Raw genomic sequence first — 23,755 nt, 5'->3', positions numbered from 1 at the left:
AGCCTCATATTTTATCTTTATTTGGCAAATATGATGGGAGTTGGCTCTTCCAATTAGAGCCGATGCTTTTGCGCATGACACGTCACTACCACCGATGCTGTTTCCATGGTGATGAAACTGCGCGCTCTAGCAACTCGTTAGCAGTTGTCATTTCCAGGTTCTTGTAAATGTCTTAATCAATGACTTGACATAAAAAATGAGATGTCTTCCACGGGGTCCCAGCCCTCTGAGCCCCAGAGCTATAGGCTTTCCATCAATAGTGGCACTAACGTTTTACGATACCATTACACAGCGAAAGATAGAACAGCAACAGCGGCAGGAACTGGAACCGCTGGTAAGCTAAATAAGCAAAGTATTGCCTGTTAGTATGCTAAACTTTGTTTCAGTAACTTGGACGGTTCCTATTTACTTTACAGATCCCCATGATGGCCCTCTTCCGTTGAGATTCAACAGTGTGACACTGGAGGAGCTGAGGTAAGGTTCCTCACCATAACTTAACAGCTTTTGCACTGAAAAAATGACGCGCACTACGTTTTTTGTCCCAAAGATGCTAAAGGACAGACCCAATGAAAGATAAACATTAAAAAAAAGAACTTAGACTTGCTTCTTTCACTCTATTGCACTGTATTGTCAAGATTAAAAATGTCCTGTCTCACAGTGAACTGAAAGGTAGATCATGCATGTGCCACTCTTGGATGGACTGTTATAATTCCTATTAATCCGGCTGTTCTAAAAGCTCCCTGAAAAAGCATCCAAATCATCAAATCGTCATCCAAGTCACAGCAGCAAGAGTATTAACAGGGACTGGAAAGAGAGATCGCATTTGTCCCGTGTTGGCTCCCTGTTGAAGCCAAAATTGAATAGGGAACGGTTCTGGCTCCGTTCCTCTTCACCATCTACACTGCAGACTTCTCCCACAATTCCACCCAGTGCTTCCTGCAGAAGTTCTCTGATGACTCTGCAATAGTCGGCCTCATCACTGATGGGGACGACAAGGAGTACAGAGGACTGACTCAAGACTTTGTGGACTGGTGCCAGCTGAACTACCTCCAGATCAACGCCAGTAAAACCAAGGAACTGGTGGTAGACTTCCGCAGGCACAAGCATTCTCCACTGCAACCACTGAACATCCAAGGTATGGACATTGAGGCTGTGGACAGCTACAGGTACCTTGGTGTTCATCTGAACAATAGACTGGACTGGACTCATAACTCAGACGCCCTCTACAGGAAAGGGCAGAGCAGGCTGTACCTGCTGCGGAGACTCAGGTCGTTTGGAGTGGAGGGCCCACTCCTGAAGAAATTCTATGACTCTGTTGTGGCTTCTGCTATCTTTTATGGTGTGGTCTGCTGGGGCGGCAGCATCTCTGCTGGGGACAGGAAGAGACTGAACAGGGTGATCCGAAGGGCCAGCTCTGTTCTAGGATGCCCTCTGGACCCAGTGGAGGTGGTGAGTGACAGGAGAACGGCGGCTAAGCTGTCATCCCTGATGGACAACATCTCCCACCCCATGCAGCAGACTGTGACAGCACTGAGCAGCTCCTTCAGTGGGAGACTGCGGCACCCACGGTGTGGGACGGAGAGATTTCGCAGGTCTTTCCTCCCCACTGCTGTCAGACTCCATAATAAAGACTTTAACTGATCAAGCACACACATCCATACATATGCAATAATACTAAGTGCAATAATCCTTTCTGTCATCGTTGTATTTTTACTCAGTTGTATATAGTATTTGTATTTGTATTCTATTTTTATCTTATTGTATATTTATTTTATTTTATTCTATTCTGTACAGTTGTGTACTGTATTTATTCTTATTGTATTCTAATTTTTGCCTCATAACTTTTGCACTGTCCACTTCCTGCTGTGACAAAACAAATTTCCCACGTGTGGGACTAATAAAGGTTATCTTATCTTATCTTATCTTATCTTAATATCTTAGAGACCTCATAGTACCATATTATCCTAACAGAGCACTTCATTGTAAGACTGCCCTGTCAGGCTTACTTGTGGTTCACTGTGCTTTAAGTAAAGTGGGAGGCAGAGCCTTCAGCTATCCTCTCCTGTGGAGCCAGGTCCTGGTTTTGATGCATGGCAGTCTTCCTCACAGCTTTAACGATTAGGCTTAAAACATTCTGTTTTGATCAAAGAAAATAAATCAGGCTGTGCTGCAGTGGGTACCATTAGTAAACAAATCTGAACTGAATTCACTGTATGAGTTAGTCTAAGCCTGAGCTTCTATGTATTGACAGTGATGAGCTTGATCGCCGCACCAAAGAAACCCAGAGACTACAAGAAGAGGTGGAAAATGCAACTAAGGTGGTTCTGGAGAGATTTGGCGGCAGCTGTAGGTCACCTGGACAAAGCTGCCATGATATTAAACCTCATATCTGTAAGTACAAGTGTTTCCACACATCTTGTTTATGCCGCTCTAACTTGAAAGATGGGGGGGAAATGTGTTATCTAATGGCTTATTTATTATTGTTTTACAAAATCCAGAGTAGAATAAAATGGCTGAAAACTAAAGGCACAGAAGTACTGAAGCTCAAATTCTTCTAAGCTATTTGGGTCTCAGAAAATGTTTAAATCCAAATAACTAGCATGCATACACAGATATGAAGGGAAAGAATTCAACATAAACAAACACCCTAGCTTAACAGTGACAGTGTACGCTCTGAGTGTTTTAAACATCTGTTGCTGTTTTGGCAGATGACTCTCCTGGAGATTCCTCCTTTCTTCCAACCCACCAGCAGGCAGTGACTCAGCCTTTGGTCTTTGGTCTGGATATTTTAAACCAGGAAGTAGCCCAAAGGGACATCAGCTCTCCTGGAAAGCAGGTGTTAGAAAATGCAATGGATGACTGCCTTCAGCAGCTGTCAGACTTGCAGCTCAACAAGGTTCATATTTTATTGCAGCCATGAAATCTTATGTAATAGTTTGGTCATGTGTGATGTTAATAGCAGAGGAGGGTAGTGCACTCTCTGCATTATGTATCTTTTATGTTTCATCTCCCCAAACACAGACAGTTAATCAAGCTGAACAAGAAACATGCTGTCCTCAGAAAGCCATCACAAACCTGAAAACTGAGCTGCATAAAGTCCAGATGGAGAATGATGCCCTGTCTGACCTGAGGTGAAAACACAGATACAGTTCTACATATATAAAATAAAATGCCTGAATCACTTTGACCCACAAATCTTTTGATTTATAGATTAAAGGATTCGAGGAAACACGTTGATCAGATGGAAAAGATGCTGTGCTTGTTGGAAGAGCTTCAGAAACTCAAAAGGTCGAGGGACAAGAAGCTGCAGGAGATGGAGAATGAGGCGGTCGCGCTTAATAGGAAAGTTGAAACATTGGAGCAGACCATAAAGGAGGTGTATCATACATTGGATGGGAAACAATCTGAGCACTCAGTTACCAGCACTAAACATGAGAATCGCAAAACGCAGCAATTTATTCCTAATAAGGCAAATGTGGATCTCAATGACAAGCTACAGGGGAGGCCTTTTTTGGTAAGTGATAGCATTCAGTAGAGTACAATAATGGGTGTATTTTGCAAAAAAAATATGACTCTCATGATTTTTTTCTTTCTGTTTCATATCAGTCAGAAGAACAGATGGGGAACAAGGAATACAGTGGAGCAATTGAACAAGAAAGGTATATCATTTTCCTAACTAATCAGTGAATTCTGTCATTTACTGAATGGCAACAACTGCCCATCACAGATTCTTAGAGCTGGGTTTGTCAAACCTGTTGTACAAAAGCTAAAGATTTTCCATTCACTCACACGAAGTACAAAGTAAAGCAGCAAATTTACATCAAAGAAACAAAGTAAACTTAAAAAGTTGCTGTGCCCTACCTTAACCGTGTAAATAAACCCTGTGCAAAATGTGTCAACTTAGACTGGAACACCTCATTTCAACTCTTGGCCAGGAGATGGCGATGTTGACTGATATACTGAGCTCATCGAAAGACAACAGCTTCAACTTGTGTGCCAAAGTGGAATTGCTCAAGTAAGTGGCTGTGAAAAAATGTCTTCTTTCTATTATTCATCAGATAGTTTGCAGTGATAACTCCCTGCTGGTTTCTGTATTACTGTAAACCTGTCAGACAATATGAGAAGTATTCACTCATGATTTGTATACCCAGAAAACTCACCGTGAGACCGCCCTCACTGCACGAGTATCAGGCCAGAGAATTGGAGTCAACCTTTTCCAGCCTTAAAGATAAGGTAAAGATGATGTTGAAAAGATGAAGTTATTAAGTAAGGCACATATAAATTCGCTTCTCTGAACTGTGCTGCTTGGATGTGGAGAAGCAGCACCTGTAAATGGCCAGTATGTGCGTCTTTTTTATGTGGTTTGTGAATGTGTTTTGTCATGTTGTAGGTTTGTGGTCTGGAGCAGCAGCTAAGTGAGGCTCAGACGCAGCTCTTGAGTGCTCAGCAGCAAGAAAAAGACAAATCATTGCAACAGGCAATGGAACTTCATTCTCAGCTTAAACAACATAAGGTGTGGTACCACAGTTTTGCTTCTGTGCATAAACTGTTATGTCGGTGTATTAAAGTACAGTGGTTATGCCGGATTAAACTTTGTGTCAAGTTTAGGTAAAATTATGTAATTTATTTAATCTGCTTGTGAAAATTCTTTAGCTGTAGGTGGGAGTGGTCAAAGACAATTAGCAAAACCAGAAGGAGGCTTTTTATAAATGGATGGGTTTTAAGGTTACTAAGGCAGTATAAACTGAGCCTGTACCACCCCTCTTGTAATAACTAATATTTTCATACTGTTCTTATGTACTGCACCGCCATCTATACAATAGGGCAACAATTTCCTTTATAGCAACTGAAGTTTGAACATCCTGACTGATCAGGTCTTTCTGTAATGCCAACACTAGAAGGCTGGAGTTCATTGTTGCTGTGAGGCAATATGTAAAAAACAATGTAACTGGGCATGCAAATTACAAAGCAACAACACTATCCAAGAGACCTGGGTTTTTTTCTGTCTTAAAGTTAGCCTTTGGGCATTAGCTAAGGATGGAAGCATGATCATTGAGGTAATGAGCCTGTGTTACCTCAGTTAAAAGAAGTCTGTGTATTTTCCTGTTATTTGATAAATAAAATGTGTTGCCAAAGGCTGAGGAAAGGAAATACAGTGTTTTTTATACAACTCTGGTGATTTTTCAGTCACCCAAACAAGCTATTTAGGCATACACTGGTCATACACTGGGCAACTGCTATCTCCCGCTTGGCATTAGTGTTGTGTAACGAATAAAGTTTTTTCCCACATGCCATCTAAAGACACAAAAGCTAATTGGACTCAGTAGTTGTCATTTCCAGTTGGCTATTTAGCCCATGTGGATTCAACAAGGTTGCTGTTAATTTTGGCCTCATGATTTACTATACTCACAATCTTACTATGTAAGGAGCAGTTCTCACCACCATAATCCCTGTCCCCAAGAAACCTAGGATCACTGGACTAAATGACTACAGACCCGTGGCTCTGACATCTGTGGTCATGAAGTCTTTTGAGCGCCTAGTTCTCTCCCATCTCAGGACCCTCACGGCCCCCCTCCTGGACCCCCTGCAGTGTGCATATAGAGCCAACAGGTCTGTAGACGACGCCATCAACATGGCCCTACACTTCATCCTGCAGCATCTGGACTCCCCAGGAACCTACGCCAGGATCCTGTTTGTGGACTTCAGCTCTGCCTTCAACACCATCCTTCCAGACCATCTCCGAGACAAGCTTTCCCAGATGAATGTGCCTGATCCCATCTGCCGGTGGATCACTGACTTCCTGACGGACAGGAAGCAGCATGTGAGGCTGGGAAAGAATGTCTCGGACTCCCGGACCATCAGCACCGGCTCCCCTCAGGGCTGTGTTCTTTCTCCTCTGCTCTTCTCCCTGTACACCAACTGCTGCACCTCCACCCACCAGTCTGTCAAGCTAATCAAGTTTGCAGATGACACCACCGTTATTGGACTCATCTCGGACGGGGACGAGTCTGCCTACATGAGAGAGGTTGAACGTCTGGTGTCCTGGTGCAGCCACAACAACCTGGTGCTGAATGCCCAGAAGACAGTGGAGATTATTGTGGACTTCAGGAAGCACACAGCTCCACTCCCCCCCATCATCCTGACTGACACCCCCATCACCTCTGTGGACTCATTCCGCTTCCTGGGTACCACCATCACCCAGGACCTGAAGTGGGAGCCCACCATCACCTCCGTCATCAAGAAAGCCCAGCAGAGGATGTACTTCCTGAGGCAGCTGAAGAAATTCAACCTGCCAACACGGACGATGATGCAGTTCTACACCGCAATCATCGAGTCCATCCTCACCTCCTCCATCACCGTGTGGTACGCTGGAGCCACTATCAGGGACAAACAGAGACTGCAGCGTGTTGTGCGCTCTGCTGAGAAGGTGATTGGCTGCAGACTCCCATCTTTGCAGGACCTGTACACCTCCAGGACATTGCGGCGTGCAGCTCGGATCTCAGCTGACCCTTCTCACCCTGGACACAGTCTGTTTGACCTGCTCCCCTCAGGCAGGAGGCTCCGGTCCATTCGCACCAGAACCTCTCGCCATAAGAACAGTTTCTTCCCCTCTGCTGTTGGACACATGAACAATAACCATATGACTGTTCCCACCACTAACACATGACCCTACGCTGTGTTCACTGCATCATTCCATGTTTGGCACTGATCACCACCTGCACTCATGTATATATCTTTCAACGTAGCACTCTTAATTCTTATTCTCATGTATATATCTCATGTATATCTCATGCACATATCTTTCCACGTAGCACTTTTAATTCTTATCCCTACTTTTATTTTTTTCCATGTCTATTTAAGTGCTATTTATGACACTATGTTTGCACTGAAGCACCGCAGCAATTTCCTAATGTTGTAAACCTGCTCAACATTTGGCAATAAACCCCATTCTGATTCTGATTCTGATTCAACGTTCAGAGAGGGTTGCCTTAATGTGTAAAATTCCAAAAGATTATAATTTTTGCCCATTCCAGTGCAGGCAACTCACTGTGCTTCCTGCTTTATCCAGAGGTGCTGTGACCAGCAGCAGTGTGAGCTCCAGGAGGGATTAAAGGTCCTTCGAGGGCAGCTGAAGGTGACTAAGGAGCAGCTTCACCAAGCTGGGGAGGAGAAAACCCGCCTAGAGGCCCTGCTGGAGCAGAGGGACCACGAGGGAAGGAAATCCCAGGAACTCCTGTGGGAGAAAGACAAAGAATTCCACTTAAAGCAACAAGAAACTCATCAAGTAATACACTTAAGAAAATGTGTTTGTGTCAGGTGCTTTTTTTTCTTTAGAGAGAATATTTTTTAATGTTTTTTATAAATTTTTTTGTGGGGGGAGAGATCACCATTTTCAGTGAATTCAGGCTTAAATATTTTTTTAGCATCTTAACAGGTTAAAAGAGGCTCAGAGTCAGTGCCAGACCCTGCAGATAGAACAAGAGACATTGAAGCTGAAGCTGAGTGACAGAGAGAAGACGATAGATCTTCTAAAGTTCCAGATCGAGAGCAGCATCCAGATGACAGTCCAACAAAGCTGCACCATCGATGATCTTCAACAGGAGAACAGCCTCCTCAGCAACCAGCTCAACCAGCACAAGCTGGAGATGCAGCAGCTAAGGGTCAGAAGCAAGTATTAGGTCAAAACACATTTTTCCCTTTCTTTTTTCCTGTTGACATGTCCTAATGCAGGGGTGGGCAATTCCAGGCCCCGAGGGCCAGTGTCCTGCAGGTTTTAGATCTCACTTTGGGTCAACACACCTGAATCACATGATTAGTTTGTTACCAGGCCTCTGGAGAACTTCAGGACATGTTGAGGAGCTAATTTAGCCATTTAAATCAGCTGTGTTGGTTCAAGGACACATCTAAAACCTGCAGGGACACCGGCCCTCAAGGCCTGGAGTTGCCCACCCCTGTCCTAATGCCACCTTTTCTCTTTTTTCTATTACCATTTGCCGGTAAGGCTGAGGTAGATCGCCATAAGTCCCACCTGGCTGCTGTAGAGCATGAGAGACGACAGCTCGAGGCCTCTGTAGCTGAGCAGAGCCAGCGCATCCGGGAGGAGACTCTGGAGAAACAGCAGCTTACCACCCAGCTGGAACTGCGACGTGTGCAGTTAGTTAGCCTTACTAGTGAGTTGAATGTACCCTGTTTCACAATCAGTGAAATAAGGTGACTGGTTAAAGCGTAGTCTGATGAAAGTTTAAAGATGCTGTTCAGCTGATTAATGATGATTCTGTTGACAGTAATGTTTAAGTGATCTGTGGTTAACACAAATCTGCCATTTCTCTTGTTATTCATTCCCTTTAAAGAAAACTGTGTAATTAACCAAATTGTGGTTTAGGAGAATTGTTTACACCCTTACTGTCTGTGACATGCAGTTTGTCTCACACTATGCAATAGAATATCTTAAAAAAGGCTTTAGGTTTTGTAAGAGAGGCATTCCACTCAGACACTCAGACTTTGAGGAGAATTTAGCAAAAGCATTGTAATCTTGGTAAGAGTCTGATTTCCAGGGAGAAAAAAAGCTGTTTAAAAACTTCTCTTTGGGAAAAGCCAGCAAATAGATTAAAGTTATTACAGTTACATTCAGGTGTTAACCAATGAAATTGAATTTAATTTAGATAACACTCAAAAATACCTTCATAGTAAGCACAGAGAAGTGTTTGAAGTTTTGTGCTTGATTACCTTGAATGATAGACCCTGACTCTGTTCTGTTACTGAGTGGAGACATGGATAGTTATTTATGTGTTTGTTTGTTTTTATCTTTCATTTTAAGAGGAATTCCTGTTGAAATTAAATCTCTTTTACCAGGGTGACCTTGTTCCCTTGCCCTCATTACAGTACTAACCTAAGTATCAGTGTCCAGGTTAATATAGACATGTCTGAAATGTGCTGCCTAGAATAGTAAGCTGGCAAAGTACATTTTTACTGTATTCAGGGTTTTCCTGCACATATCAACGACCCTCACTGAAGACAGCTTAATTTTCTCAATTTTAAAACACATTATTTCTTATCAAATGGACAACAACGACAGGAGAATGCAAAACGTTTTGTTAAGTGTAAGAACACTGTGTAAACCCTGTATAACATAAGCTAAGCATCCATCTTTGGGTCGTCTGATACCTCTAATCAATAAACTGCTGAAGTCAAGCCTTCCATTTACCAGGAATTACTGTGTAGACCATGGAGGCGTTTCTCGAAAAACTTTAGCTCTCCTGGCTTTTAGTCTAATCAAATTATCTTCTTGTCCTGCTGTGTTAAGAAAGCAAAGAATTATGTTTGGTATGTTTACACTGTTAACCAAGCCCTTCTGTTGTGGTGTGTGTTTGCTTATGTGTTACCGTCTATTTCTCTCTCTGGACGTAACACGTGTTTGTCCGGGCACGATTTCAGAGGAGCACAAGGAGCTGCAACGGCTGCACAGCTGTAAGAACGAGGAGCATGAGGGTGTGGTGCTGAATCTTCAGAGTCAGATAAGGAACGCCCACGATGAGCTAGATCAGATCCAGAGCACCTTGGGGACCCTCAAAGGGGCTGACAGACATGGTTTGATCAATGTTTATAATTTAAAATGCAACTTAATTAAAAGTCTTCATGAACAAATAAAACTCTGAGGAACTGCTTGTGATTTTCATATATATTTGGTCAGGTGCACAGATTACAGTGAAGTACTTTCACGTTAGCGACCTTTAGTATCACAGAGACATTTTGCATTTCAGAGAACAAAAAATTTAATATTAGTGAAATGTATTCAATTCACTTTCTGACCTCCTGTGCTTCATTTCAGTCTGAGAGATGTAATCTGTAATTCCCTACCCTGTAATCCATCCTAAAGAAGAGCTCTGTGATTATTTATGTTGCCATCTTTCTGTCCCATGGTTTGACTCCACTTCAGGCCTCCAGGTAGCCTTGGACATGCAGAAGGAGATCACTGGCAGGAGAGAGCAGGTGGACTTGATGCAGAGCAAAATTCAACATCTGGAGGAGAAAGTGGAGAAGCTGCATCACGTGAGCTTTTACCATGTTAACTTTTGACAAGTTAGCTCTTGATGACATAGCAGTCAAAATGTCTTAATCAGTAGTCTTCAAATATGCAACACTATACAACTGGTTTTTTTGGGGGTTTTTTGTTGCTTTTTTGGCAGTTAATTTTTCATACTTTTTCCAGTTCTTCACATTCATCTGAAGTGAGATAGGCATTACTCCATGTTCTCTTCTTGTCCAGGAGAAAGACTGCCAGAACTTGGAGACCGAGCGTCAGCTCCAGGAACTAACCTTCGTCAGGGAGGAGAAGAGACAACTTGCTAACGAGCTGGAGGTGCTTCGCTCCAAAGATCAGCAGTTAACAGATAGGATCAGTGAGCTGGAGGCAATCCTTCACAAGGTGGCATTCATTTACACTTCATTTTAGTCATGACACAATTTTTGACACCTGCAATTTTTAGAAGCGTGAATATGTTGGTGACTGCCTGAAACATGCAGAGGTTTGAGTGTAAGCAGTGTGCGGTGAAGAATAAATGTTTTAAAATACACTTTCTCCTCAGGGGGTAACTGTTTTCTTTTTTAACAGTTTCCCCTGTTTGCTTTTTTTTCCTTTGCTGACACTGTTTAATAAAATCATAAAATGCTCTTTACTCTTCTAATTATGGCCTGAACTTTACTGGACCATTGTAACACCTTGATTCTTTTCTTTTCGGCCATCCTGATGTAGATTTGCTGCTGTGCTTGTGATCATTGTCCTGTTCCGTGACACAGTTACGGCCAAGCGTCAGCTGACACATATATGACCACATATTTGATTTTAGAATACTTTAACATACAGAGGAGTTCATGGTCGACTTAATGACTACAGGTCCCATGGCTGCAAAACAAGCCCATTTCATCCCTTTGACTTGGCATGAAGTATTTAAGCTGATAATGCTCTGTTTGGTTTTGTGGCTGTGCATTATGGCCAAATGTTTCCACTTTGACTTTGAAGAACATCGTTCTAGAGGTCCTGTGGTTTGTTCAGATTTCACTTAAGCTGTGTAGCCTGTTCTTTTTAGAGAGAGAGGAAGCTTTCTCCTGGAAACCCTTCCAAGCAAGCCATACTTGTTCAGCTTTCTTCAATAGTCATGCACCGGAACATTTAACATGCTAACTGGCCTGTAGAGTTGGAGAGGTAGCTTTTGGGTTTTTTCCTAATTCTCTGAGCAATGCGCAGTCTGATGTTGCTGGGGTATCCATTCATGGGACGATTTTGGCATTGTGTTAATTAAACAGCTGAATGCACCAGACCAAGCTGCCAAAATTCTGGTTTTATACAGGTGTTCAAGTCTGATGATTAGAAAATCCAGTGCATTTTGATTAGTAGCACCTGGCTGACTCTTATGGAAGCAGTACATAATCTTCCCCATTTACATGATGGGCCCACATGCTTCTGTTAATGTTCATTATCCTTTTTAAATAAAAATTAATTAAAAGATTCTACAATTGGTAGCATCATACTTTCCTGTTTCCCAAAGAATAATTGTGTTCCTTTTGAATTAAAAGTTCAAAATTTTATAGAGACAAGTATAAAAAGGAACTTTGTCAGTCCTCTTGTATCTCTGTTTGTGTCCCAGTGTGACCGCAGTTTCTTTTTGTATTTCAAAAGATGTCGGAGAGCTTTGCAAACTGTCAGGATTTTATCCAGCTGCGGGAGCAGGAATATTTCCGCTTAAAACTCCACCATGCCCTCCACTTGAAGGTAAAGCTGTTCTACATAATTAGTAGGACAGAGCTTTTTTATAATCAAGAATATGCTGTATTCTATGTCTGTGTATAGAAAAAAACACAATAAGTGCTCAATGCTAAGGTTCTCAGCTGTGTGTTAGGCTAGGCTATAATTTTTAAATATTGCACATCTTTCAGTGGGAGACATGACCACATTTGTTTTCTGTAGGAGCTCCAAGGTCAAAATCTGCACACAGCTCTGAAAGTGTGTCCACCTGATCTGGACTCCCTGATCCCATCTGCACACACTGCTCCACCTTCCTCCCAGCATGCCTTCAACGCCAAGATCAAGGTACAGTGAGAAACTCCCTATATCTCGCCTATCCCTCCTGCTTTCAGTCTGTCAAGTGCTTGTGTGAATCATTTTATTTGGCTGTACAGACACGAGACATCTGCTCAGCCTTTGAATTGCATTCCTGGAGCTGGGAAAGAAAACAGACTGTAAATAATTTCAACACAGGGTTGAAATGCTATTTGTGTTGGACTGCGGAGACAGTTTTATGTGTTTTTATTGATTTAATTCAGATAAAAGAAGACTGTCCCATATATTTTGATTTCACTGTTAAAAATGAACATTTTAATAAATATATTACCAAATATCACTTCATTTACATTGTCATGCACATCTTTTTGGCTGCTGAAGTCAAGGAGGCAGCTGGAGAGCCCCACTTGTGAGCTCAGATCTCTTGACAAAATCCTGAGAGGAGGGATTTTGGAGAACCCTGGACCACACACCGATAACAGCACCACTGGCAGCAGCTTCCACAGGAGGAGGTCTGCACCAGAGAGAGTACACAGAACCGCATTGTACGTCTGGCTCAGTTCCCACACACCCCAAGCATTAGCTTTATTCTTAGGCCGACTTAGGTCACATATGGAAATCATGTGATATTTCTAAGTGAGCAAGAAATCATAGATGAGCCCTACGTGGTGAGTGCTTTCACTGACCACACAGTTTCAAAGTCTATGTTGTAATATAAAATGTAAAAAAATTGCCTTTTATCATTCAAATGCTTGTATGTACCCAAATTTCTGCTGTACTCTCATACGCTCTTGTTATATCTCACTTTACCCATATTGTAATATTTCTTTTGTCTGTGACGCAGAACTGATCATTGCGATACTGGCTACAAACTGAGGAGAAATACCTTCAGCAGGTAGGGAAAGTGCCCCTTGTTTTTGTTTTTCTAAATATTTTGCATGACTTTGTGAGTGTGACTTGCCCTAAGGCTGTGAGATGATCCCACCATATAGCCATGTGACCTCTCATGAAAGGTCCTGCAGTGTGCTACAGGCCTGTAAAGCAATGTAATGAATCTCTGTTTGCACACACACTGTGTACAGCGAGCTATGTTTCCTGAAGACAGCTGAACCAGATGAGAAAATAATCAAGTCCTTCAGTCAGAGTGAGTTTCATAAGCAGTTTTTATTTAATATATCTAATTTCTTATTACTAAGCATTAATTTATTTTATTTTAATTTAATTTTAGACCTGCAACAGTTTCTTGTCACTATTAATTGGTCTTGGTTGTTGTTTGGTTAAATACGCAGGTTTTTTTAAGTTACTGAACAAGAAAATCATCAAGAAAATATTTAATAGATAGTTTAATAGATAACTCTAGATAATGCAAGATAGAGCAGTTTAATAAAATAAGATTTGGTTTAAATCTGTAACAGACACTCTGCTTTTTAGGCAATTTTATATTAATACCAGAGACTGCAGTGAGGGATACTTCCTCACCACCGCTACTCTCACTGGGTCGCAGGTCACCAGTCCACTCTCTCCTGACCTCTGACCCCAACAACTAACAGAGACACGTCAAAATGCTTCTGAACCCCTCTTCTTTTATCAGTAAGTTCTTAAAGTTCTTAATGATCACAACTGAGCAAAACTGAGGTCATTCAGACAGTAGTCAGGAACAAACCAAACTGATTTGAACACTTTTACTTTGAAAACTGTTTCCTGCTGTTGATGATAGTTACAGTTACATTGTTTTAAAAAACATGTTACAAGCATTGTTCACTCTACATCGATATCATGACATGAGTCAACTGTTTGTACAGATTGAGTCATTTATAGTTTATTCTTTTACTGGAGAGATCAAGGCAACCATTTCAGAGTCTTTGAATGTGTAGGAAAGGCTGAATAACATCAACAAGAAGAGTCATGTAGTTAAAGGTAAGTCAGTAACAGATGAAAAGACTTTTAGGTGTGACAGCAGCTGAAATCCAGTTCTGCGTTAAAGGCTATTACACTTGTCCTTTAGCATCTCACAGCATCTCATGCTTAACATTCCATTGTGTTTCTGATTGATCATAATCTGTCAAATATCATACCTTTATGTTTTTTTCTTTTTTGTCTTACAGATGCCTCATTTTTCAAAGGTCACAAGAATGAACTCTGACAGCAGAAAGTTTTGAAAAAACAAGAATTTCACTCACATGTACTGTACCAGTGTACCTCCACATGTGATGTGACAATAAAAGTGATTTGATTTGATTTGATTTGATTTGATTGATTTGAAAAAACAATCAGCTGTATTATCATGTTTAAATAAAGTGCTTGAAAAATGTGAAGTCTCTTAATAATTATTTTATTCATAGCATAGATTTATAATAAATTTACAATAAAAGCTGTGATTCAAGTAGTTGGGACACATGCTGCCCATACAGTACATCTAGTACAGTTCCGGCTGCTTTTAGGGACTCTGGAAATCTTCTGCCATCCTTTGTTTATAAGCACTACTTAATTATCCATATTTCCTTTATATGATAACAAATATACACACCTCTTGTTATTGATCTTTATCTTACTCTTCAAAAAAAGGAGATTCTTTAGAAATAAAGTCATACTTAAACACCCTTGTCCTTTGTATCCTCTTGAGCTTTTTCCATATACAAACGATGTGGACCTACCACACAGAGGTCTTTAAATCCAAATATTTTGTATCCTCTTCACTCTTGATGGTTTGTGTTACTTGCCATGAAACCAGCTGTTTGTTACGTTAGACGGGAAAGGACGATGGGTTTTCTTGAGATCTGTGCCAGATCCAAGTCCCCATTCTATCTCTTGTTTACATTTTAGTTCAGCTACTTGGACCTGTTGCCAGACTCTTGAATTTGTTTATTTTTGCACGTAACTGTTTTTTTCCTCCCCAAGTAAAAGATATCAAAATTTATATTTCACTTATATTTGTGATCTGTACTGAATTTTGTTCTTGCTTTGGAAATATGAATAGCCTTCCTGGTTGGGATTTTATACAAAAACCTGAGAAGTTGCTGTGTGCTTGAATGGGCACAATTGGTGGCAAACAGACTTGAAGGAGGAGCACCATCAGAAGCATTCATCCTGCAAAAGTCAAACATAAGTATCATGTCATTATAATAGTTATTTTGTAACTTCTGCGAAACAGTAATGTGCTCTCTTGTTAGTTTGTTATCTCAAACTGAAAAGTTTGAGATAACAAACCTTTTACCAGGAAGGCAGACTATCTCCTGAAAACTATACTTTGATGTCCTTAATTGTGTTCAGTTTTACTGAGACCAACTGGTCTCTCTTGATACTCTTTATATGTGTTTTTTTATTATATAGAAGGGTTTCTTGGAGTTGGATTTTGGACATCGTGACTTCTCTGCATTTAAGCAGAGAAGTCATGTTGGGCATTACTAAAATAGCCAGGTATTTCTAAGCTGTGTGTGTACCTACATTTTAAGTTTGGCTGTTTCCTGTTTTGACCTCCTCCTCTGCGAGGTCTTCTGAAGGTGCAGGAAGTGCAGAGGCATTGCTCACACTCAAATCTGGGTCCAAAACAGCCACCACCCGATTAAATAACTAGAGAACAATAAGACCATGTAAATATGTTTTAACACAGTGTGAAGGTATTTGCCTTCATTCAGGCATCATTTATCTGCCTAACCTGAAGCTATGTCATTCTGGCATAGAGGAGCTTACTTCAGGAGTCAGGTGATCCTTATAGTGAGGGTACATAGCCAGAGGGTGCTGCTTGAGTTTTTCCTCTACAGAAGCGACATACGTACTGCGAATCTGCTTCTGGATCATCTGCTTTGAGAAGCAGGCATGCTCTTTAGAGATGCTCTTTCTAGGCGTTTGACTGGAGTTGTGCTCTTGAGTCCCCGGGAAAATAAGAGGTGAGACTCCTGTGTAGACCCCAGGTGTCACTGATGAGCAGAGACTGGTGTTTGTGAAACGCCAACACCTGATAGATGACAGCTTGTTATCCGGGGCTTTAAGATACTTTGCTTGCAACCTTTCCCTGTACCTGGGGATTTAGAGAAACGTAAAAACTTTGTGAAACAACATGAATACAACCCAGTAAAAGCGAATTTGTGTTGTTCAGAGAAACAAAAGCAGATATATCAAAGCAGACACTCATTGTGCATTTCCTGCTGAACAACACAGATATTTTTCTAGAAGCTGTTTTTCATATTCTGTTAAGAAGAAGGTTGAAAATGTGCAATTTATATATATCACAACAGCAGTTGTGACAGAAGTGTTTGCCCCTTTCCTATTTTTTTGTATGTTTGTCACAATTAAATGTTTCAAATCATAGAATTTAAATATTGGACAAAGATAACACAAGTAAACACAAAATGCAGTTTCTAAATCGCGGTGTTTATCATTAACCTCCTGTGACCTGGTGTCCACATAGGTGGACATCACATTTTGGGTTGTCTAGAACAAAATACTAAATTTTGCTCTACAAGGGCCTGATATCCACTTACAAGGACATTATACTGCCAATGTCCTATCGAAATTTAAAGCGAATGTCCTCATATGTGGATCTTATTTTTCTCAGAAACAAAAATCAGGTAAAAAAAAAAAAAAATCGCGTAACTCTTTGTTTTTATATTCATCAGGTCCCAGTCAGCCCAAATAGCAAAGAGAAATTAAAGTCAAAGTCCTGACCTGAATGCAACTGAGATACTGTGGCATGACCTTAAAAAGGCGGTTCATGCTTGAAAACCCTCCATCATGGCTGAATTACAACAATTCTGCAGAGATAAGTGGGCCAAAATTCCTTCTCAGTGCTGAAAAAGACTCTTTCACAGTTGTTGCTGCTAAGTTGGCCCAACCAGTTACTAGATTTGGGGGGCATGTAGGTTTAGATATTGTTTTCTCCCTTAATACTGTCATTCAGAAATTGAATATTTTAATTACGGTACTTGTGTTGTCTTTGTCTAATATTTAAATATTTTGGATAATTTGAAACATTTTTGTGTGACAAACATACAAAAAATAGGAAATCAGGAAGTGATGGTGGAGAGGAAGATGCTCTTTTTAACAGGAAGAAACATCAAGCAGAAGGAGGAAGTGAATGGAAAGACACAATGTATAAAACACTCTCATAGTTTATGAGAGAATGCTGTAGTGGGAGTGGAGAATAAAAGACATGCAGTGCATCGTGGGAAATCTCCCAGCAGCCTGACTGTATAGAAGCCTAACTAAGGCATGGTTCAGACTCACTTAATCTAGCCCTACCTATAAGCTTTAAAACAAAAACTAAAAGTAGGTAACGTCTGTCTCCTGATCATAGACAGATAGCTCGTTCCACAGGAAAGGAGCGTGGCAAGTGAAGGCTCTGCCTCCCATTCTACTTTTAGGAGCTTTTCTAAAGTTTGGTAATGTGAAGTCTTTAATATGTCATGGAGCCTGGTCCTTCAGGAATGAAACTTTTTTTTTTTTAATTAAAGTGTCTCATCATGTAAGCAGACACTTTTTGTGTATTTGAAAAGGTAACATGCTTCTGCTTCACATACTTGCACTCTGTTCTCTGAGTTGTCTTTATATTTACCTCTGCCAGCTAGACACTTATGTAGTCTGTACTAACTCCCATGTCCTTCTTTATCCGCTCAAATGATAAAATGGTTTATTTTTTAAAAAGGCTTGATAGTTTATTTATTTATTTAATTATTATTATTATTTGCTGGAATGGAATTCAACAAAATGTTCTTGTGTTTAGACTTTTTGATACTGCAAAAACATTCTCCTACATGAACACCCTTATCTGTCTTTCCAAACTTTTGGCAGTAGCAATATCATATTTTGTAGCATAGCGCAGTTTAAAGCAAGTTCAAGTTTCAGATTCTTACTGAGGGAAATTGGAGTAGTCTGGTGTATGACTTTTACCAGTTTCAGATATATTATGCTACAGTCTGCAAAGAAAGCAATGTTTACTTCTGGTAGTGTGACCTTTATAAGCTTTCCAAGGGTATTATTAGTTGTATGACAACTGTATTCATCACCTTTGTTAACTAAGAGTCTCCTTGGTTGTTCAGATCTTTATGAAAAATTCAGGTGAGGAGTGTCCGAGTTAATGTGCCATAACATTTGCATGATGTCTACAGAGACAATATATGCGAAAATCTATCAACAAAGACGGTGTTAGTATATCTTGTTGGGGATTAAAAATCTTATTTTGGGACATAGCCAGCAAACTTTTCAAGCACTCTCTATCTAACTTGAAAAAATGTTATTGTTTATTTATTAATTCTTGTGGCATGCCAGCATTTAATCCTTTTACCCGCTTAAGAACAGTGGCATTATATTTTGTTATTTGTGTTTCTCTAGTTCCCTTAGATTACCTGCAGACTGGTGTTGTCTTATTATTTATTCTGTACTGTGTTCTCAATCTCAGAGATATTGAAATTCTTAACCAGGGTAAAGCGTCCAGCTGTGTCGCCTCTCTCTCAGCAGCATAATGGCATACATCAACCCCCCCCCCCCCCCCCCCCCCCCCCCCCACTTACATGCACATCTCTCATCCTTTAGAATATAAATAAAGATATAAATAAAGCAGCTCAGTGACAATTTTAAATAGCACTCTTTCCATGTGTGCGGTGATGTAGAGTACCATGTTTGTCTTCTCTAGTCCTGCCTCTCCCTTTTCCTCTTCCTCATCTGAATTCTATGTATTTCTCAAGTCTCCTCATCCCTGCCCTCATGCTTGTTCAGGTTAGGTGGGCAAACACAGGAAGTAGGTCTAAGAGGCAGCATCAGTGATGGTGAACAATATGTGGACATCATATTTTGGGTTGTCTAGACCAAAATACTAAATTTTGCTCTACAAGGACCTGATATCCACTTACAAGGACCGTATACTGCTACTGTTCTATCAAAATTTAAAACGAATGTCCTCATATGTGGATCAAATTTTTCTCAGATACAAAAATCAGGTTAAAAAAGAATCTGGTAATTCTTTGTTTTTACATTCATCAGGTCCCAATCAACCCAAATAGCAAAGAGAAATTAGGAGGTTAAACCAGTGCAATGGTCTGAAAAGTAAAAATGAAATAGGTATTAGAAATGCACACATAAAATACTGCCAATAATACAACTAGGAAAAATGCTCTTTGAAGCAAATTGTCCCTCAAGCGTAGAAGCAAAATATGAGTAGGAAATTAGTATTTTATGTAACTGTCCTATTGTAGCCATTTTATAATATTATATTTTATTGTTGAACCTATGTGAGATGGAGTTAAATTCATTAGATAAGCCCTTATGTTACTTATACGGTGTTTTATACGCATAAGGTTACTCAGCATATAAATTAACTGGAGCATGCAGGCCTGCTGCACTGCAATACAACATTAGCATAAAGCTGAAATAATTTTACTTGTAGATGAGTAAATGCATTTATTGCTGTTTGCCAGAAATAAAGCAGTCTGAAAGGGGATGTTATGTATTAGTTCGATTTCTATTTACAAGTAACATTAGTTAACACTATTACATTACAAGTACATCTTTTTAGACAGTGCAATGACACTTCTCTTAGCAGTGGTTAAAAAGGGCGAATGCAAATATTTTCTTGTAAATAAAAGAAAAAGTACAGTAAAAAAAAAATTAAGTGACTTACCAAGGAAAAACTGGTTGTTTGGTTTTAGACTCCATCTTCGTAAATATTATCTGTTAATGAGTTTTGGAAAACCCCACGAAAAACAAGCGTTACGTTTGCTGACTCGTGACGTTCGACGGCGGTTTGTTACTCAGTAACTATGGTAACAGCGGAAGCCGCAAAAACTCTAGTTAATTTGCTAAAACTGCTAATTTTCATATGAAAGGAACCCAGGTTAAAATAACTTTTGCTTTCATTATGTCTCCGCTGTGTCACATTTAAGGTGTACAGCAAACAAGTACCGACGAGTATTTGTTTATTTTACCGCCAAATCCAAATACCCAACCTATGTGTTTAATTTGCAGTGAGCGTGTTGCGGTGTTCAAAGGGAGGAGATCACAACTTTGTTCCCCAGTAGCAGGCAAAAAAAAGATAAAAATCAGAAACACTTGAATCACATTCTGGACAACAGCTTTATGGCCAATGTCTGCTTTCTGTACGACAGAAATAATAACTGAATAACCTAAATGTTTTACTACAGAGCCAAAACTGTCATTAACACTGTGTACATCTAAAGTCAAGCTTAACCTTCTTTTCGACTGAGTTGAGCAGAGGGTGCATTTTCCGACACTCCGCAAATGCATCTCATCACCGGCCCAAGTCGTGGATGTGATGACTGATTTCATAGCGAAGTTGAAAGAGAAGCTTTCTGGTCGGTTACATGGACTCGTGGTGTTGTAACAGTGGGGGGCTTTGCGGTGAGCCCTTCCACTGACGAGTTTTGGACTGATGTCAACACCCACCAGTTTCCTAACATTAAGAAAGTAGTAGTCGTCATGCTCGTTATGTTTGGGTCGACATACACATGTGAATCAAGCTTTTCACGTACAAACTCGATAAAAAAAAAGCAGCTGTCATTGTTCACTGATTGACAGTCCTCTTCACCATTGTCTTCAGTTTGCACTGACATCTTATAAGCCAAGTCGCTGCCTTATTCAGAAAAAGAAATGTCACTTGTCCCAGTAAGAATGCCAGTGTAACTAATCTACATATCAACATAATGTGGGTGTGTAACAAGCCATGCCTAATCAAAGGTGTTGATTTAAAACAAACCTATGTCCCCTCAGTGTGGATCAGTAGATGTTGTTTTCATATGTGCTACTGCAACTACAAAGTCAAACATATCTTTAGATACAACACACATCTCCAGTAGAGATAAGTTGCCTAAAATCCTTCTGTGTTTCCCAGGATACATTTGTACTTGACTCTTAAAGCATACTTTCCATATTTTTCTGCTAATGTGAGAAATTGTTCAGATTGTATAGAAATTAATGACAAAACCTGTTGTTTAGAAACATGGCTGTTGCTGCCGACTGCATTAAATCACATGTTGCTCCCTTCAGGCCTCATGAATTAGCTAATTAGCTCCAGTTTAGGTCCCCGGACTCTCCTGCTGTTTAAACATCAGGGAAAAGACTGCTGGGACAGAGAGACTTCTGTTTCCCCTCTTTGAGCTCTGATGATCCCTATTTATAGAAACAAACTGAGTTAGTAAGCTGTTCAAATGCAGTCAGTGAACTGTCTAATGCGCAGTTTCAGTTTTCTTTGCCAGCAACACAGTCCGCTTGAATGCAGCCATGTGACAGTGACACCAGAAACCTGCCTATGTTAAAATGTACACAGGTGCATACAGTACATGGCCCCTTTGCTGATGGAGCAGCACCTGGTGTGCTCATACTAAATTAAATTTGGTGCTGAAAGCAAGTACTTCTCCATAGACCTTTTGGCTGGAGCCATCAGCTGATGGAAAAGGCAACCACTAGACTGGAACAAATTCTTAGCATTTAAAAACTGTGCTGGAATTTAAATGTCAGCAAGTATAGCGTTCAGTAAGACCAGTGTTGGAGCTGATACAGACTGTGAATGGGTTGTTTGTCACTTTAGACACGATGCATCAGCAGCAACACTGATCAGTAAGTGGTTGGTCATAAACATCTTATGCCTAGAGTTATAGCCGTAGGTAAAGTTTCACTTTTGCAACTCTGCTCCACCCAGAAGGTGTCCTAAAAGCTTTTTCTGCATACATCAGTCAGATTGAGTGGCATTCAGTGGACTGCAAAGGTCAAGTGTCAGGTCAGAGTGTCCTCTTCCTTCGTGCTTATGACCTGAGTTTTCTGTTGCATCAAGGGCGTAGATTTGGTTTTGGCATTGGTGGGGACGGACGATTCAACCACTGAACCCTGCCCTGTTTCTTTTTTTTTTCCTTTTCGTCTTTGCTTTTTGATAATAAAAAAAAAGGAGAAATATACTTGCCTACATATGCTATTCTACGTGCTTTTAAACCATTTAAAATTACAATTCATAGTTTTATATGTGAATTATATAATGTTAAGTTACTATTAAACAAATGACTAAGTATTTTATACTTTAGTTTACTTCAACCATATTTCATATAAATCAGATATCATACAAAAATAAAAATAGCTTAAAATACAGTCATGACAATAAAAGAATATGACTTTAAGGACTTAACAACATTACTTCAGTTATATTACACCAACATCTCTGATACATTAGCACTAAGGGAACACTGAATGACCTGGTGGTTTTTGTCCATAAAACTACTCATCTAAGATTACCACAAAGTAAAAGATCTCTTAGCAAAATTATGCAACATTTTAGGCACACTATTGCCCCTATCAAGTCAGTGAGCTGGGGTGTTTTACTCTAAACATGAACTACTGTTACAGCAACAGACATGGACTACTGGTGTCCCATACAACAACTCAATGTCCACTATGTGAAGGAGCCAAACACATGCCTTCTCCTCTCATTAACTGAGATAAACTGCTGGCATATTTGTTTTACATCTATACTGTCCAGTCTCTCCTGGTGCACATGGTAACACGTTATTCATGGTTACATACAATTTTAGACTGATGTGGGCCAAAGCCTAAAACGATGTGCCGGAAGTTTGCTGTTCTCCCCGGTTCAGATATTTGAAGTTTGCACAGCTACATTCTCGCCTGAAAATTTTTTAAAGTTTATTTTGCAACCCAGAAAGAGTAATAAGAGGGGCACTGAAAAACGGGAGGGTTGGCATGTATTGCCTTGCATTGCCTGTAACGTTATTATGATGGACAGGTTTTATGAGTGAACTTGACTTTAAGTGACTTACAGGTTTCTTTGAAAAATACTTTCTTATATCCAGGTTCTTTTTGCTGCCATCCTCCTCCCCTGCTCGCAGCGCAGGATTGCCGCTGCTAAAACTAAACAGAGCTCCCTGAAAGGCACAGCCAATCACATTGGCCATATTTGTCACATGATATAGGACTCCAGTAGAGAACGTAATTTAACTCTTTCTGCACCGCTGGGTGAATGAGACGTTGACAGATCGCCTTTTTTTTTTTTTTTTTAATTTCTATCTGTTTTCTTTTTCTTTACTCGAAGAGATTAAATTATTGGTGGGGACATGTCCCTTCCGTCCATGCCAAATCTACGCCCTTGTGTTGCATACAACAAAATTGTCACCCTTACTAATTTTTAGCATAGTTGTTGACTTTTGAACTTTCCAGTTTGTGTGTGGCATCACTGTGACACTGACAGCTTTGACCTGCTGTTGGCATTTACCTAAAATGTGTTTTTTACTTTTCTCTGTAAGTGCAACCAAGCTAACTGTAGTTGGCATCAGAATATTTTCCATGTTCCTATCTCAGACTTGAAGCACTACCTGTCTGTCTCAAGGGCAGGAAAATTCAGTCATCTCTGCCTTTTTAGGCTGCCTTTTACTTCTTTGAAAGTTGTATGTCTTATTTAGTTTCTAGTGCTGCTTTTAGGGGCTGCAAAGTCACTGAATACTGATTTCTTTCTTTCTTTCTTTCTTTCTTTCTTTCTTTCTTTCTTTCTTTCTTTCTTTCTTTCTTTCTTAACTGGGAACATATTTTCTTGTTTAATCTTTTGCCGGCAGTGAGGAAATTCTTGAAACCATATGCACTCTAAGTTTTACATGCTGCACCTTTATTCTCCAGAAGAATTTCCTTCCCATGCACTCGAACTTATCAAGTTGTTTGACAATGACCAATTGCACTGGCGTGAGTGGACATTGT

General features: G+C 40.2%; 2 protein-coding genes across 5 annotated transcripts; one reads left to right on the top strand and one right to left on the bottom strand.

Moving 5' to 3' along the window:
• The first annotated feature begins 48 nt into the window (after window positions 1-48).
• LOC101476814 (uncharacterized) lies at window positions 49-14,369 on the top strand. Of its 3 annotated transcripts, none has more exons than XR_013101184.1 (23): window positions 49-334; window positions 417-474; window positions 2,252-2,391; window positions 2,709-2,896; window positions 3,022-3,131; window positions 3,211-3,514; window positions 3,607-3,659; window positions 3,905-4,015; window positions 4,152-4,233; window positions 4,391-4,513; window positions 7,070-7,285; window positions 7,425-7,661; window positions 8,003-8,171; window positions 9,436-9,588; window positions 9,938-10,050; window positions 10,268-10,426; window positions 11,678-11,770; window positions 11,966-12,088; window positions 12,440-12,603; window positions 12,903-12,953; window positions 13,141-13,202; window positions 13,563-13,648; window positions 14,164-14,369. XR_013101184.1 is itself a non-coding variant. In XM_004575641.3 (23 exons), exons 1-22 carry the CDS (start codon window positions 202-204, stop codon window positions 13,603-13,605), a joined length of 2,958 nt encoding a protein of 985 aa, XP_004575698.3. In that variant the 5' UTR covers window positions 49-201; the 3' UTR covers window positions 13,606-13,648; window positions 14,164-14,369. The 3 variants fall into 3 exon arrangements, 2 of the variants coding, with proteins under 2 accessions (XP_004575698.3, XP_076747187.1); XM_004575641.3 differs by having other exon boundaries at window positions 13,490-13,648; XM_076891072.1 differs by lacking the exons at window positions 12,903-12,953; window positions 13,141-13,202; window positions 13,563-13,648; window positions 14,164-14,369 and having other exon boundaries at window positions 12,445-12,597.
• fam47e (family with sequence similarity 47 member E) lies at window positions 14,339-22,901 on the bottom strand. Of its 2 annotated transcripts, none has more exons than XR_013101185.1 (4): window positions 22,828-22,901; window positions 15,749-16,076; window positions 15,503-15,628; window positions 14,339-15,145 (listed from the first exon to the last, which is right to left on the bottom strand). XR_013101185.1 is itself a non-coding variant. In XM_004575640.2 (4 exons), the coding sequence occupies exons 1-3, from the start codon at window positions 19,703-19,705 to the stop codon at window positions 15,506-15,508; spliced, it is 486 nt and encodes a 161-aa protein (XP_004575697.1). In that variant the 5' UTR covers window positions 19,706-19,796; the 3' UTR covers window positions 14,340-15,145; window positions 15,503-15,505. The 2 variants fall into 2 exon arrangements, 1 of the variants encoding a protein (XP_004575697.1); XM_004575640.2 differs by lacking the exon at window positions 22,828-22,901 and adding an exon at window positions 19,671-19,796 and having other exon boundaries at window positions 14,340-15,145.
• Window positions 22,902-23,755: the final 854 nt, after the last annotated feature.

The sequence above is a fragment of the Maylandia zebra genome, linkage group LG12 (assembly GCF_041146795.1).
Source record: "Maylandia zebra isolate NMK-2024a linkage group LG12, Mzebra_GT3a, whole genome shotgun sequence".
Taxonomy (NCBI): domain Eukaryota; kingdom Metazoa; phylum Chordata; class Actinopteri; order Cichliformes; family Cichlidae; genus Maylandia; species Maylandia zebra.
Note: the sequence above shows the minus strand (reverse complement) of the source record. Positions and strands in the feature narration are given on the sequence as shown.

Coding starts and splice junctions, on each gene's coding strand:
- fam47e (XM_004575640.2), bottom strand. CDS start 19,705: ATGGAGTCTAAAACCAAACAACCAGTTTTTCCTTG. Junction 16,077..19,670: donor AAACAACCAGTTTTTCCTTG/GTAAGTCACTTA, acceptor CTAAATCCCCAG/GTACAGGGAAAGGTTGCAAG. Junction 15,629..15,748: donor AGGATCACCTGACTCCTGAA/GTAAGCTCCTCT, acceptor ATTGTTCTCTAG/TTATTTAATCGGGTGGTGGC.
- LOC101476814 (XM_004575641.3), top strand. CDS start 202: ATGTCTTCCACGGGGTCCCAGCCCTCTGAGCCCCAGAGCTATAGGCTT. Junction 9,589..9,937: donor CAAAGGGGCTGACAGACATG/GTTTGATCAATG, acceptor ACTCCACTTCAG/GCCTCCAGGTAGCCTTGGAC. Junction 11,771..11,965: donor ACCATGCCCTCCACTTGAAG/GTAAAGCTGTTC, acceptor TGTTTTCTGTAG/GAGCTCCAAGGTCAAAATCT.